Consider the following 16,741-nt stretch of genomic DNA (forward strand, 5'->3'; position numbering starts at 1 on the left):
ATATTTGAAAATAGTACGATTAAATTAGTCTTTTGTAATGATTTCATAGTGTCTGAAGTTTAATTTATCAAGCTGTACAATTTCATCTGAGTTAAAATGGCACCTATTGACGCCGATATACCGCAAGCGGTCGGGAAACCGAATCCGCGGAATAATCCAGTTATGTTTAAAATATTTCAAAACGTTCAGTATAATGTAGTTCAACATAAGAAATATGTAAAAGAAATGATAAAACTTTACAAGAAGGTAATTCTGTTCAAAACATTAAAATTATAATTTTGATAAAATGAATCATGAATGAAATTTTCATTGCATTCACATATATATTTTTGTGCTTTCAGATTGAACAGGATTTCTTTAGGGAAAGTTTTAAGAATGCCCTTCATTATTTATTTACTTTTGGAGATACGAGTGCTAATGTTGACCGTGTTGTTCAATTTGTGGCAACCTTTTGCACTTCTCTTGATGATGAAGAAGAATTTCTTATGTTTATTTTTGAAATTATTTTTGATGTGAGTAATAAATTTAATCTACATGTATTTGAAAATTTAAAACTTTGCTATTGTCATAAAATAATTTGCTGTTTGGAAATAATGTTGTGTTATCGAATAAAAAAATATATATTTATAAATGTTATCATAATATTTTTAAAATTTCAGTGTCAGTGTGTATCAGGCCAGTCTGTAAGATACAGAGCTAGTCAATTGCTGGCAGCTGTACTCTCAGCTCTCGGAGATGATGCATCCTTGGATGATGATTTGTGCGATAAACTTTTGGCATCACAGGTAATAAAAATTTAAATTAAATCACCTCTCCATGCCTTATTTGGCAAATACTCTAATAAGGCTGATATCATATGTATTGCTACAATCTGTAAAAATGGCTTAAGAATAGATCGGTATAAATTTTATTCTAAAAGCAAATAAAAAAAAATTAAAAATATTTCAAAATTAGGACAAGTAAAGACAAATAATCCAATTCGACATTGAATTGATGCAATGTCATTGATTGAGATGGTCTTTTGAAGGTCAACAAAATTGTTATTGCAACTTTGGAAGTAAAATTAATGTGGATATAAGTAGTTGAGTTGAATAGCGTTGTGTTATAAACAAAGATATATTAATCAAAAACTATGTTTATAATATAGCAGAGCTATTAGCAAATCACATTAGATTAAGTAAATGTAATGTTTCCTCAATAAGCCGAGATGGCCTAGTGGTAAGAATGCGTGAATCTTAACCGATGATCGTGGGTTCAAACCCGGGCAAGCACCACTGAATTTTCATGTGCTTAATTTGTGTTTTTAATTCATCTCGTGCTTAACGGTGAAGGAAAACATCGTGAGGAAACCTGCAAGTGTCTAATTTCATTGAAATTCTGCCACATGTGTATTCTACCAACCCGCATTGGAGCAGCGTGGTGGAATAAGCTCCAAACCTTCTCCTCAAAAAGGGAGAGGAGGCCTTAGCCCAGCAGTGGGACATTAACAGGTTGTTACTGTAATGTTTCCTCCTTTGATAAGAATAAGGTAATAAAGTAAGAAAAAAAATAATAAAAAGGTTAATGGCAGGTTATTAAAAATTCCATGTATCATACATAATTGTCTTACATACTTCTGTGGTAGTACTAGTAGCAGTATATAAACTTTAATAATATATGCAAATTTGAATATTTATATTGTTTCAAGATGCAACGTCTGCAAGACACACGTGGTGCAGTGAGATGTCGGGCTGCCTTAGCCCTTCAGCGTCTACAGAATCCAATGGAACCAGATGATGAAGTCACTAGAGCATATCGTTTTCATATGAGCTGTGATCCTAGTTCATCCGTGCGAAGGTATAAACTATAGATATAACATCAATGATGTTAATATAGTTAAAATTATTTATAGTTTAGTATTGATTAAGTATTGTAATGTATATATAAATATATTGACATTACCAAGCAGATGGTCATTCCACCTGATGGTAAACCTTGGGAAATGACGTATTATATCTTTTGTGCTTGTAGTTACACTGACTCACTCACCCTTCCAACCAGAACATGATAATAGTATGTGTTGCTGTTTGACAGTAGAACGTGTGATGAGAGTTGGGATTGCCCAACTGGGTAGGCTGGGTAGTACCTAGTAAAGTACATATTATTGTAATTATTGAATTATGTTAAAAGTTTTAAATAATGAGAAACAGCAAATAGTGATATAATAAAAGTTCTAAAACTGAACATTATTTTTAGTGTTGAATTTTTTTTACATCATTGCCCAATTACCATAATATCATTATCATATCATACCATTATATTATCAGCAAGTATGTATGCCAACATGTCACTTGCCACAGTGACTGAGAGGACAATGCTGTTATTAGTAAATATTCTGCTACTCGGCTAGTGGTCCCACATATGCAGCCGCTTGGTAGTGCACTGTTAATTATTGTAATATTATGTTTCTAATTTGCAGCCTATATAATATATACTGTAGAATATTACAATTTGCTACTTATGTTACTAATAATAAAAAATAGTCCATATATAATAATTACCTTTTTAAGATGTACTTAAATTTATATTGCAGAGCTATAGTGATGTCGATTGCAAAGTGCACTCGAAATGTTCCATTTGTTCTGGAGCGACTTTGTGATGTAGACGAAGCTGTACGCCGCGCTGCTTTCTTGTACATATCTGCTATTAATGTTACACAATTGAGAGTCAAACAAAGAGTACTTACATTGAAGGTAATGCTTGCACAACTATATATATAATAATTTAGTAAACTTTTACTAAAACTATTTATATTTCTTCATGGGGTCATTAAACCAACTAATAAAGTAATTTATAATTAAGAAATATGTAAACATGCTCAATTGCTCATGCTGAATATAATAATCAAAATTTCGATGTTCATATTTTGAAAATCACATAGACATCAAAGTAAATACACATTTCAACATTTATAACTTTATTATATATCTTAAAAAACATATCAGAAATGGCACTCAATTGATTACTACATAGATTTGTCCTACAGAATATGTAGACTTGATTTTCGATATTAAATTTAAAGGTTCTAGACTAGAAAGATTATTAATTTCGATAATAAGTGAAGTTATGTTGGACGATCCTAGGTGGGTCTGAACGAACGCAGTCAGCGCGTACGTCGGGTCGTTGAAGAGATATTGATACCGGGCTGGCTCAGTACATTCCATGGCAATATTATAGATCTACTTAAGGCAATACGATTGGACAATACACATGATGCTAAGGATTCTCAATATGTTGCAGGAAAACTTTTAGAATCACTGTTTAAGTAAGTACTAAGTCATTTATTTGTTGTACATAACTTTTAAAATTTATTATTATTTTACTATTCTGATACCAAGAGTCTTAAAGCAGGTTGCTTTAAATATTTATTTGAATTTTTACTGTTTCAATTTTACTAAAAAAAAATACATGTCCTACCTATCAACTATTCACTTATAAAGAACATATATAAAACATTGAAGGCAAACATAGTTCCCGCCCATTTTTGAAATTATGAGCAAATTCAGATTTTGCTCATCTTTCTAAATACTTAACACTCTTTAGGCCTACACTGGAAGTTAATCTCTCATTTATAACATTAACAAAAAAATATTTTGTCGTTAAATTATATATTTCCTTATACAATTACTTTATAGGCGTCTACCGATATCGGAGCTACTAGAATGGTTACCAACTGATAAGACTCTACGACTCATTCCCGCTGAGAAGTTAAATAAAGAAAGTGCTTGGTATTGGCGTCATCTTGCTGAACATTTACAGAAGATCGATGATGATGAAACATTAGAGACGGTGCTACCTGATCTTGTCGTTTTAACTGGATATATAAGAGCGTAAGCGTATTTTTTTATTTTATGACTATAGCAACTGAATGTCGATATTTTTATGTCTTCTAAAGCTATTAGGTTGTATGATTATATAAAATATTTATTTTCAAAGTTTATTATAATATTTTTACACTATGAATTTCTGAACTGTATTGTCATTATATTTATGCAGAATCGTGGAATCACCATGTCCATCAGAGAAGGAGGACCCGGTGGGTTTCAGCACTCGGCAGTACGTGCTGCAGGAGCTGGGCTGTCTGCTGCGCGTGTACGACGCCGGAGACCCGGCCGGGCGCTCTGCGCTGCAGACACTCGTCACTGATACGCTCACAGGTTGCCAGTTATTACAGATTTTTTTACGCGAGTTAATAATTTTTAGTATTTAGAAGCTTTGACATTAAAAATGTATTAGATTTAAAAACTATCTCTCAAATACAATAATATTATTAAAATGATAATATATTTTATTATCTGTAAAATACTTTATTTGTTTTATTTACAATGGGGAACCGATTTAGTTTAAGGTTGACGTACTCGTAATTTATTTATATGTCTATAGTAATGCGTTTCCAAAATATGAAATAAATGAAAGAATGTTTTAATTGGCGTGGTAGGCGACTACGGTCCACTGAACGCGGACGTCATCCGCGCGTTCGTGTCGGGCCTGGAGCTGGTGGTGCCGGAGGTGTCGACGCGCATGGAGGTGGTGTGCGGCGTGGTGTCGGCGCTGCGCGAGCCGCCCGAGCCCGACGACGAGCCCGCGCCCGCGCCGCCCGTCGACTGCACCGAGCTCAAGCTGCAGGTGCGTGCACGACTCGACTGTATGCTTATACTTTTTATTCTGCTGACCTATGACCTTCAAGAAGTGGATTTCAATCAATATTACTTGAATATTAATTTTTTTTTATTGATGTTTTTTTTTTTAAATATTTAGAGAGCTAGACTACGCGTCTCTTTAAACGTCGCAATCGAAGCGCAAGAAGAAGCCGTAAGAGATGAAAACTACGCCCTTGCCGCTGAATGTAAGGCTAAAGTAAGTTGTATTTTTTTAAAAATGTTTTTTAATGTTAGGAAAAATTACAGTTCAAGTTCAATGTATTTGTTGGTTGCTTAATTTCGAAATAGTTTTATTACTATTTATATAGAACATAAGAACATGATTATTATTTTTTGGTCAAATACATTTTTTTATATTTTACAGGTGGCAGATATTCAAAAGAAATTGGAGGATTTGAATATTCAAACGAAGTCACCACCACCGCAACCATTGTCTGTAAGTACATACAAGATCAAAATGTATGCTTAGGCACGCATAATTTTTTATTATTATTATAAAATTTTCTTAGTATTTTAAGAATTGAAGTTTATTAATTGATTAGTTAAATTTGTAATTCTTACAGACTATAAAAGAAAAACAATGCGATGCGGACACCTTAAATAAATGCTTAACGATATTGAACTGTGCGCTGGACACGCCACAGCTAACAGCGATTACGCCGATCCTGAAGTTGATGTTCAGTGAACTAGAGGTGATAATCATTTGTTATATTAGAACCTAGAGCTTAGGCGAACCCTGGGAACATGTCCAACAGTGGATTGCTGGATCATATTTATTTTCTTATTTATATTTTTTATTGATCACCACATTACACACACAAATATAATTAACGAAGAAATATGCATAAATGCGATACAAACGGTGTTATCGTTTATTATTGGTTTCTGCCAGGCAAGCTTGGTCTAGCGTAGGTGGTTTCATTATCCACATGCCTCGCTCTCCGCAAGTCACTTCGGTCCTGTGCTAATCTGGTGCAGTATCGACCCCCAAGTATGTCGTTGACCCACTAGCCTTTGGACGTCCGGGACTAATATGCACATGCTTCGGATACACATATTTTATTATATTAATATTTATTATTATTTATTATTATGCATGCAACTGTTCAACCTGTTTTATGTTTTTTTTTTTAATAATTAATCTTTCTTTCTAGGCGGAAATATTTCAAAATCCAGATATTTTAGAGAATGCTCTCGAAACTGTTGCCTTATTTGGAATGCTCGACAAAGAGTTCGCGAGAGACCACAAAGCGTTTTTCTTTGCTAATGTAAGTTTATCTTTATTATCGTAAGAAATTTACATAGAAAAAAAGATTAGAGAGACAAAAACGTTACTGGTTTTGTATTAAGATTCATAAAAATAACTGAATCGATTTATTTAACTCTAACATAAGAAAACTTAGAAAACAAATCAAATCATATTTTGTAATAAGCATTGTTATCTATATTGCTAAGAAAAATCCATGCATTCTTCTGTTAGTGAAGTTTCCTATTTGCAAACTAACTTAGAACCCATAAAAGGCATACAATAATAAGTAAAGTAAAGTTTTTGCTTAGGTGTTATTGAACTAAAGTTTATTTATTATTTCAATAATTTTCTTTCTATTACCTAAATTATATAAATATGCATATATATAAGCAAACTCAAAAACATCTCTCAACTACAATCTGTAAATTATCTATACTATTTCCAAATAAAATGTGCATGTATTATTTTCTAAAACCTTCCCATTTAAATTATATATATATATATATAGATTAGAAAAAGTTTGCAAACAAATAGACAAAGACGAACAGCGCTTTAATATTATACTATAGAAATATTATTAAAAGATTTGCGAGTCCGAATACAGTATACAAGTATACAGAATAATCAATCATTCTTTACGAATGTAAACAAAAATTACCACAAAATTAATACTTTTCAGCTAATAGACACAACAAACGAGCCAATTGTAACGACAGTATTGAAGTGCATAGTGGACCTGCTTTGTGTGCACGGCGCGCGAGTGTTCGAGGACGACGACGCTCCAGAGGAATCCAAGGTGGACGTACCGAAGAAACGGAACACACTCACCATAAGCGCTGATGACGACGATGGTAAATTATACCTTTTATCCGTCCGTAGCAGCCTGTGAATGTCCCATTGCTGGGCTAAGGCCTCCCTCCTCTCCTATTTTTTGAGGAGAAGGTACCTTTAACTGGAAAACTTTAATTACTGTTTTCGCTTACACCAACATATAAGACCTGTTTAGTATATATCATAGAAATAAACAAATGAAAAGGCATCTAAAAGTAATGATCATAAGCAAAATACCACGATTATATTTTAGCATTGTTGCCCGTAATTATTAAATTTATTTATTAAAATTTACAACAATTATTATTTCAGCCACATTATCTGAATCTGCATTATCACTTTCACAAGCACACAGTACAGTCATCGAACTTCTTTTAAAAATAATGGACAGTGCTGTAAGTAAAAGCTTATTATAAATTTAAATACAATACAAATAAATAGCTAATTATTATAAAATGCATATACATGTTACTTTTTACTTATATGAGAAGAAGTCTGTGAATACTGTTTTATTACAAATTCAACTCTTAGCAAACTCTTCTTTTAATATTATATCACTATTCTAAAACTCGGAAGTGGATTAAAAATAAAAATAAAATGCAATTAATTTTATATAAATCAATTAAAATTAACTAAAAAAGGACAGCGCAACCTACAACACAATTTATTCGAACCTATTACAAAAACAGATGCGTATCATAACGATCGATTTCATATGACTAAGTACCACAATGAGCCCTCTTCGGCTTTTACGTGGTATTTATAACTGAGCAATACCTTATTTCTTATGGATTCATCAATCAATCAACAGCCAATCATTGTCCACTGCTGATTATAGGCCTCTCCCAAGGTGCGCCAAAGCTCCCTGTCCTCCGCCTTCCGCATCCAGTTGGTGCCCGCCACCTTCTTAAGGTCATTGCCGTAGAGTACCGGCTTAGAATAGTACTCCCCCAATCTCATCCCATGGGTGTCGTAAGAGGCGACTGAGGGACGGGGAAAAGGGGGCATGGGCAGCAGCGTCCCCTCCATAAACATCTTACCCCCCTACTGCGCTCACCAACACGCCTGCCCAGCGCGGCGAGTATGGGCAAACCCTCCTCAATGGGGGCCTTTTCTTGGGCGCACCAAGAAAAGGCCCCCAGTTACCGGCAAGCCCGCTAGGCCCGACCAAGGTAGCGGACGCGGTATCGGCAGGGCAGGGGGTGCAAAGAATGGATTCATCTAATAGTATATATTATTTATATGTATAAATTTAATATTATAAAAACGGCAACATCTATAGCTAGCTTTGTTATCCTATTAAATGCATCCTACAATTACTAATATATAAATAATATGTTTTGCAGTGTCCGGCATACAGGTTGATAATAGTGGAAGGTCTATGTCGTCTGATATATCTCGGTCATCTCGAATCACCGACTATACTCAGCAGGTTAATATTGCTCTGGTTTAACCCCGCTACAGGTAATTAAGAATATTATCTTATATAAAATCATTTATATTTACCGGCTTTGTTGGTCTTGTGGCTAGCATATAGACCCGAGGATCGGACCATAAGTTATTGTGTTTTTCCGCAAAGAATTTCATAGAAGTAGAATAAGCACGTCAAGCCCGTAACAGCCTACGCCTGATTTCTCTCCGCACGTGTCGCATCGACCTATAAGAATACGAGATAAAAGTCAAGATTAAATAGTATCATTTACATGCACACCTGCACTAAAATACCGCTTAATATAGTTGACTAGTTCTCGAGACTTGTCGCTATGACCGAAATTCCAAATTTTTATAAATTGCATTAAATGTAATTACAAAGTTTTTCTTTTTGTATTTAGTCGATGAAGATAATCTACGACAGACTATAGGGGTATTCTTTCAAACTTTCCCCGTGTGCGTCGATGGATCGCAAGAACAGATACAGGTAAGTGCATATTAATTACCAATGTTATGGAGATATACGAGCTTCCTTAGTTTTTGTATCATGTTATTTAAGAAAATACATAATTCATGGAACACGATATTAAAACCAACCTATTTTTTACAGAAAGCTACATTGCCAACTCTCCGAGCATTAGCAAATGCACCGTCAAGCTCTCCTATAGCAGAAATAGACCAGGAGGCGGTCGTCAGATTCATCGTCTCTCTGACAAGAGTAAACCATGAGGTACATGTGTGATAAAGATAATTATTTAATTACAATAGATTTACAATATTTTATTTTTTATGAGTCTTTTTTTTCTTCTTGTTTACATACACATAGAAACACTACACTCATTTTACAGTTCGAATAATAAATGTAATAAAATTGTATCAATTGTTATGGGAGCGGGCCACCCGCCACAGGTACTGGGAGTGATACCATTAACTTGCTAGGATGATATCAACGCTTAGATTACGGCTCGTATTTTGTTCGTCGCCTGAAATAAATATATAACGTTTCAGATGTCAGACGCCCAGGGCGCGCTGGCGCTGGAGCTGTGCGGGCGGCTGGCGCGGCGGCCGGCGTGCGCGGAGGCGGCGCTGGCGTGCCGCGCGCTGGCGCTGCTGGCGCCGCCCGCCGCGCCGCGCGTCGCCGCCGACCTGGCGCGCGCGCTGCCGCCGCTCATCGCGGTGCGTGCGCAGATATGCTCCAAACATAATAATAATAGTAATGTCCCCCGGACCGATTTCGAGCACGGTGACCAATCTCCAGAGAAATTGGCCACCAGCACGTGCGCAAACACAGGTGCACTCTATTCCCTAACTCTCATTATCGGTTGGGATGGCAATCCGACACAACCGGAAAGGGTTTATGCGCATGACGAACGGTTTTACGTGCTTTCCGAGGCACGGAAGTGTTCACACTTCCAACTTCCAGACTCCGAGCTGCTACTGAATATTTTCAGTAACTTTATATATAATATAATAGTATATTTATTAATAACACAATAATTTATTTATTGTGTTATTTTATCTATTATTGCGGTGCCACCTACCTCATAAATTATGAGTTATGCCCTGCACTGTTGCTTGCCTGGAAAGAGATCGCTCTGTAGCGATAAAGTCACCAAAGTTATATGCTACTCTTATTTAGGTTGTATCCATGTTTTGCATCTTTTTTCTTTGTGGTGTACAATAAAGTATAAAGTAAAGTAACTATTTATTGGCCCGACCTGAGATTTGAACGCAGGACCTCGGGTCTGCTCCTTATATTTAGTCACTAGACCAATGAGGCAGTTAAACATATTCCGTTGCCAATTGTGATTTTAAATAAACTACTACGTTGAAAATTAAACATCATAACAATGCAACATATATAATTCTTAACAATTAATTCGCAAGACGTTAATTATTTTAAATATTTCAAAGTAATAAAAACTTGTTTCAGAAATTACCAGATAAGCAATCGTGTCGAAACCTGACTCGCTATCTCGGCTCCTTGGAAGCGATGGGACGAACTAGTCTTAATAAATTGTCTACAGGTAAATTATACATTCGTTTGTTTAACCTTTTAGACATTGCATTTGATTTTACCTTCTCTATAACATGTTCAACAGCTGAGATGGCCTAGTGGTAAGAACGCGTGACTCTTAACCGATGATCGTGGGTTCAAACTCGGGCAAGCACCACTGAATTTTCATGTACTTAATTTGTGATTATAATTCATCTCGTGCTTTACGGTGAAGGAAAACATCGTGAAGAAACCTGCATGTGTCTAATTTCACTGAAATTCTGCCACATGTGTATTCCACCAACCCGCATTAGAGCAGCGTGGTGGAATAAGCTCAAACCTTCTCCTCAAAAAGGTAGAAGAGGCTTTAGCCCAGCAGTGGGACATTCACAGGCTGTTACAAATACAAAATACATAAAATGTTCTCTATGTTTATTGTTGATTTCACTTGCATCATTTTATTTCATTGTCAACTTATTATTTACAAAAGTTATTGTTGAAAAATATTATACTGATATTATCGACTTTGTTATAGGAACCGAAGGTATTACTCAGCCAGATGATACTACTATGGATACTTTCGGAAGAATAACCACTTCTTTGCGTATGTATTTTATTATGCTTTAATAATTGTGTGTTACTAATTTTGTTTTACTTTTATTCCTTCCGTTAATTGTGAATTTGTTGTGTTTTATTAAATAACTTTAATAATTCAAAAAGTTTAAACTTTAATTAGTTTTATTTTTCTTTTTTTTTTCGTACGTCTTTGTCATACATTTGTTATACAAGAAACGTTAATTACAATGAGATATTTATATTATAACGGTACTGTCTCATATTGCAGCTCAACCAATAGCTAGAAGCACTCACATGGTAGTCAATGAAACTGTGGAAGAAGAGGTAGAGATTGACGAGACCTCACCCACTGAAGCCGTGTCAAGGATATCGGAGGGTATTTCTTTTTATGCATTTATCAATCACAATATCAATTTTGTAAGATATTTATTAATTCGATAAAGCCACGTGGTATCCGGCAGTATATAACAGGGCCGACAACTTGGGTGCTATTCGAACTTGCTAAGAGATTGCTTATATTAAACGCATCCATCCGTCTTAATAACATGTATAATGTCACGAAAAATTGTTCTCAAAGAACGTGAGATAGTGGCGAGTGAACAATAAAATAATGATATTGATTTATTTATAAAGCCACAAAACCACTCAACACAATATACATCAATACATGGAGAAACACACAAATACAACACAGAACATACATAGCATAGAAGTTATGGGTAGGGACAAACAAATTTAAAAAATAACATTTCAATCACTTTGCAAAGGTAAGGTTTTTTTTTGTCTTCGTGTTCTCTTTTATGGTATAAATAATAATAATTATTTTTTAGAACACAGCCAAGCATCAGAAGAAAGGAAATCTCTCCCAAAAAATGATGCGAAAACCACAGCTAATTTAGAGGCATCGGACGCCGCTTCGGAAGAAAGTAGCGGCGTTTCACCTGTCAAAAAAGTTAAGGTTACTAAATGTGAGTTGGTCATAATACGATTATGTTTTGTCAGTTGTAATAATATACACATATTCCTATAAAAATATATATTCCAATATGTAAATTTTCTTAATATAATTTATCTTATTATTATTAATTTCTATATCTCAAACGAAATTTCCTTTAAAGCAACAAAATGTATTAGATAGACGGACTGGCAAATGGGACAGCTGATGGTAAGTGGTCACTATCACCCATAGATATTGGTTCTATAAGAAATATTAACCATTCCTTATTCCATCAATATGCAATCAGCCCACCAACCTTTAGATATAATTTTAAATTACAGTTTTGTCTATGATCTAGCAATATATAATAATAAATTGTATGAATTTTTTATAGGCAAGAAAAAGAAAATGTCTTTAACAAGATCGAGCTCTGAGTCTACAGATAGCAAAAATCGTAATAAAAAAGGTCAGAAGCAAGTCAAAGAGCAGGAACAAAATGAAAAAGGCGTTAAACGAAGCCGATCACAGCGCTCTCTTGTGGATGTAGATAGAGGTGGGCCATATGTTTATATAAAAATATTAACAAAACAGCTTAGTACTTCTTTATCTTTTATTTGTATACCGTTTGTTTTTTTTCGGTAGATATTGAAGAGCTTTAGAATTCAAGAAAATAACTTGAGAGAAAAAGTCAATAAGTTTTTACTGGCCCGTCTTGAATATCAGCATCCGTACAAGCTTGCTAACTAGACCAATGAGGTGTTTAAATAAATACATTCATGTTTTTTTAGCTAAAAAAAATCTAAAATCCAAGAAAGAAATAGCCGTACAGCAATCGCCGCCATCAGATGACCTTGACGTATCCAATGTAACCGTGCGCAGATCGACTCGGAGCATGCAGTCTTGTTCCAGTTCTGATTCCGCTGGATCGGGTAAAAAGAAGAATGGCAAAAAGACACAGAAAATAAGTAATAGCATTTTAATAAACTATAAAATAAGTAATAGCATTTTATAAAATTATTTTGTTTATATACTTCTATCATAAATTATTTACAAAATATACAGTAACAGCCTGTCAATGTCCCACTGCTGGGCTAAGACCTCCTCTCCCTTTTTAAGGAGAAGGTTTCAAGCTTATTCCAAAACGCTGCTGCACTGCGGGTTGGAAGAATACACATGTAACATAATTTCAATGAAATTAGACACATGCAGGTTTCCTCACGATGTTTTTCCTTCACCGTCAAGCACGAGATGAATTATAATCACAAATTAAGCACATGAAAATTCAGTGGTGCTTGCTCGGGCTCGAACCCACGATCATCGGTTAAGATTCACGCGTTCTAACCACTAGGCCGTCTCGGCTCTTATTATTATTATATTTACAAAATATAATAATAATCAACTTGAATATTGTTCCTTACAGCGGAGGAATCTCGTCGAGTGACGCGCTCGTCGGACAGGACCAGTGCGAGCTTCACTAACAACTCCGCAGACGAAACCGAACTGCACACCATCGTCTACGATAACGATATCGTATGTATACGAAGATATATTACTATTTTTGTCCCAAGGATTCGCCTGCCTCGGCGGATTTAATGTGGATTACACATAACGGTTCCACATAACACAAGTTTCAAAAACACACGTCTGTTTTATACACATTCATTGTTTTTTAAAGATTAAACTTATTACAGGAACAAGAACTTCTAGACGATTCCAGTGAACTAATGAACAGTCGACAATCGTCAAAGGCTAACATCACCATTCCTGAAACGCCAGACGGTAGCGAGGAGTAAGTATTGCCCTTATATGAACGAAAAATATATATTTTTTAAATTGAAATATGTATATATAGCATAACCACTATGTCTTTTAGTTTTACTAAAACATACTCGAATGAAATTTTAGATTTTTATGATGATGGGAACCCATGCCGGCTTGACTTCAGTTTTGTATGGAAATTTATGTATAAACATTTTTTTTCAAATATTGAGTTATTTTCAATAAATTAAAGAAATACATAAACTAAACATAACTTTCAGTAAAACTAACTGAACATAGACCACATGACTCTTGAGCTTATAATGGTAGAATAAATTGTGATGAAGGTGTCAGTTAAAGAAGACATGTGTATCTTTTGTTTTCTCAACTCAGTTATTCTTTTTTATCTATTTTTTATATTCCCAAGCGAGGCAATCTAGATTCTCCCGTCGTTATCAAAATATTTGATATTTCTCTTATTTTATCAAGGGCATCGGCCTGTGCAATATCGCACAAAATATATAAATCCGTTTCAAATGTCTCAATCTCGGCACTTGTAAATATTTTGAGTTTCTTACAATTTTTTGTAGATTATGCTAGACTAGGTCCCTAAAATTTTTAACAGAGTGTGGTGAGTGAATGATCTTTTTGATAATCTTACCTTTCCCCAGAATATAGTACATACACGAATTACAAGGTTGGCAATTTCACATACAGTTAATTTAACTTTCCGAATATTGAGAAACAAAACCGCTAAAACCAGACGATTTGAAGGCAATTTGGCATCCTGTATCTGATCGTTTATGTCTGCACTACATAAATATTTTTTCTCGCACTTTGTTGTTGGAATGCGGTCATTCGAAAGATAAATAATATTTTTGTATAATCCAGGAATTGACAATATAAAGGCGGACGTGTGTTTCGAGTCCTGCACCACTAGTATGAACCTGTTTAGGTGCAAGTCGGCACGGGTTCCCATTTACAGAATGAGCTAAAATTTATTTTGAGTTCATATATGAGTTTTTGCGTTCGAAAAATAAGGGACACCCTAATATATACACGTCCTGAGTACTCATAACTGTTTTATGCTGAATTAATATTAGCATATTATTGATTTATATAATTAAGTTGCTAATAAAATAATTGTTACAGATCGGACTCTGAACCAGAACCTCCTACGAAAGGAAAAGGAAAACGCAAAGGAAAAAAGTAAAAATTATATATATTAATACATTTAAAACATTGTATATTTAAATAATAAAATATTTTTTCTTAAACCTATTTATCTTAAAAATAGTTCATAAATATGAATCTATATCACATTTAATTATTAAATAACTTTAATGTTAAATTAAATCAAATGTAGTATCAATTCCTTAATATTTCTTGGACGAAGGGAGGAACTATCGAACGTGCTGGTGGTCATTTTTCACATTATTCTTGGTCTGCCAGTCGACGTCGTGGTAATTGCTTGGCTTCTGGTCCCACGAGTGGTGCCAGTTCTTGTCCCACGGCTTCCAGCGCTCTTCCCATTTGTGTTCATTGTCTGAATCATTATCGGTCCACCTGGAGTTTTTTTTTTTCATAAGTACATATATTCATTTAAAGAGAAATTCATCAGATTTTTGTACTAGTTACTAACAAAACGATCCCCATATAAAGGTAGCTTTTTCCAGAATATTTAAAAAGAATCAATCATGTTGTAGTATCGGTAGCTGCCAGGCTTAAGCCTTTTTTTAACGCTGGAAAAACGCGTTACGCCTTTCCCCCGCGGGAACAGTGGGGAGGTATGTGGGGCTCGCCCGTGTTCAAGGCGCCGAGTGCGCCCTGAACATCGGAATACCCACTAAAAAACCAGTGGTACCCTTTCCTTCTTAACGAGGAGCGCCACGGGATCACTTTCGCATGCTACCATGACGGATAAGCCCTAATTAACACCTAAAATTAAAGAAATAATTTTACTAAATATATACGTTGAATTTTCAACCTTTAAACGAGCTTTCTGAGGCACTTGAGAGTTAACACTGCTAACTTGCTGTTATTGAGCATTTCGGAAAAATGTAATAATTATCACGATTTATCCAACTCGGAATTTGAAACCGAGAATGCAACGGTAGTATATGACAGTAAGAAATTAATTTCTTACCTTAAGGGGGCTTTGGGTTTTTTCTAAGACTATTCTTAGTACCTACCGGTGTATATCAGCGTTTGCTGGATAATTTCCACCATTAGGAACATTTTGTCCAAAGCGATTCTTAAAGAGCTGGTGTCTGGTTACAATGAATTCGGCGCCTCGTTCTGCAACCATGATGACAGGTGCGGCGGTGTTGCCAGACGGCACTGTGGGCATGATCGATGCGTCCACTACTCGGAGTCCTGGAATAAACCAAACACTTAGTACCTATAACAAACTGCAAAATACTACCTACAAAAATTAATCTAATATATTCCAATTAAATTTCTATCAATAAAAAAAAACGAATAATCCCAAAGTACTTAAATGAAATGTAATATTTTGAATAATTAATAAAGTAAATCTTAATAATTCGAACCGATTATTAATATATGAAGAAATTAATCTAAAAATAAATCTTTTAAACTGGAACTTTTCTTAAGAGCACATGCAAATAAAGTTATATGATTGAATTCAATTTCAAATGATAAAGAACATGTTGTAAAGTGATTTTCCTTACTGCGATCTTGCCTCATGGCCTGATAATATTTAACAGGCCATATTCAATTGGTATCGTCAGATTTGATATTAAAAGCAATAAGTTCCTAATAGTACCGTGCTATCGAAATGTATAAACAACTTTAAATACGTATACATATGTGTTTATGTTCATACATTAACATTAAGTTTTATTTAATTTTTAAATTGAGTTGACGCCTTGCGATGTTGATTATATTTCATAATATTAAACCGAGAAGCTAACAAAAAATCTAAGTGATTTATTCACCTTGCCAAGATATACATAATATATGGCACACAACACACGTTTTTTTTTTGGTAACAACATGAGCACTATTTCCACGTTTGCAATATAACCTTAGAATTTAAATTATATATAAATAATAAATATAACTAATATTAACAATGCAGATTATCTGTGAGGAACCTAATCTGTGTGCATTTGGATAATAATGCCTTTGTAAGTATATTGATACTAAATATAATGATAGGTTTTTTATCTTATGTAGACTTACATTTGTCCACAATCATACCTGATTCAGTACGTAATCTACATACGTGCTGATGCAGT

General features: G+C 34.6%; 2 protein-coding genes across 2 annotated transcripts in view; one reads left to right on the forward strand and one right to left on the reverse strand.

The window, feature by feature from the left end:
• On the forward strand, positions 1–14,806 carry LOC126775358 (condensin complex subunit 3). The gene is made up of 28 exons (XM_050497229.1): positions 1–246; positions 342–512; positions 660–785; positions 1,688–1,836; positions 2,573–2,732; positions 3,123–3,304; positions 3,675–3,869; positions 4,036–4,196; positions 4,478–4,665; positions 4,798–4,896; positions 5,065–5,136; positions 5,264–5,392; positions 5,855–5,968; positions 6,629–6,800; positions 7,093–7,175; positions 8,127–8,244; positions 8,613–8,698; positions 8,822–8,941; positions 9,220–9,387; positions 10,145–10,238; positions 10,743–10,811; positions 11,052–11,159; positions 11,614–11,751; positions 12,115–12,273; positions 12,509–12,685; positions 13,141–13,250; positions 13,412–13,509; positions 14,631–14,806. Exons 1-28 carry the CDS (start codon positions 97–99, stop codon positions 14,689–14,691), a joined length of 3,657 nt encoding a protein of 1,218 aa, XP_050353186.1. The 5' UTR covers positions 1–96; the 3' UTR covers positions 14,692–14,806.
• The window catches only part of LOC126775361 (glucose dehydrogenase [FAD, quinone]-like), a 19,095-nt gene continuing 17,064 nt past the window's right edge, over positions 14,711–16,741 (reverse strand). Inside the window, exons 12-13 of the mRNA XM_050497235.1 lie at positions 15,671–15,854; positions 14,711–15,044 (exon numbers count right to left, since the gene is read on the reverse strand). Coding sequence (XP_050353192.1) covers positions 14,882–15,044; positions 15,671–15,854 — 347 coding nt within the window. The 3' untranslated portion in view covers positions 14,711–14,881. The remainder of the gene's footprint in view (positions 15,045–15,670; positions 15,855–16,741) is intronic.

This window comes from Nymphalis io, chromosome 18, assembly GCF_905147045.1.
Source record: "Nymphalis io chromosome 18, ilAglIoxx1.1, whole genome shotgun sequence".
Classification (NCBI taxonomy): Eukaryota; Metazoa; Arthropoda; class Insecta; order Lepidoptera; family Nymphalidae; genus Nymphalis; species Nymphalis io.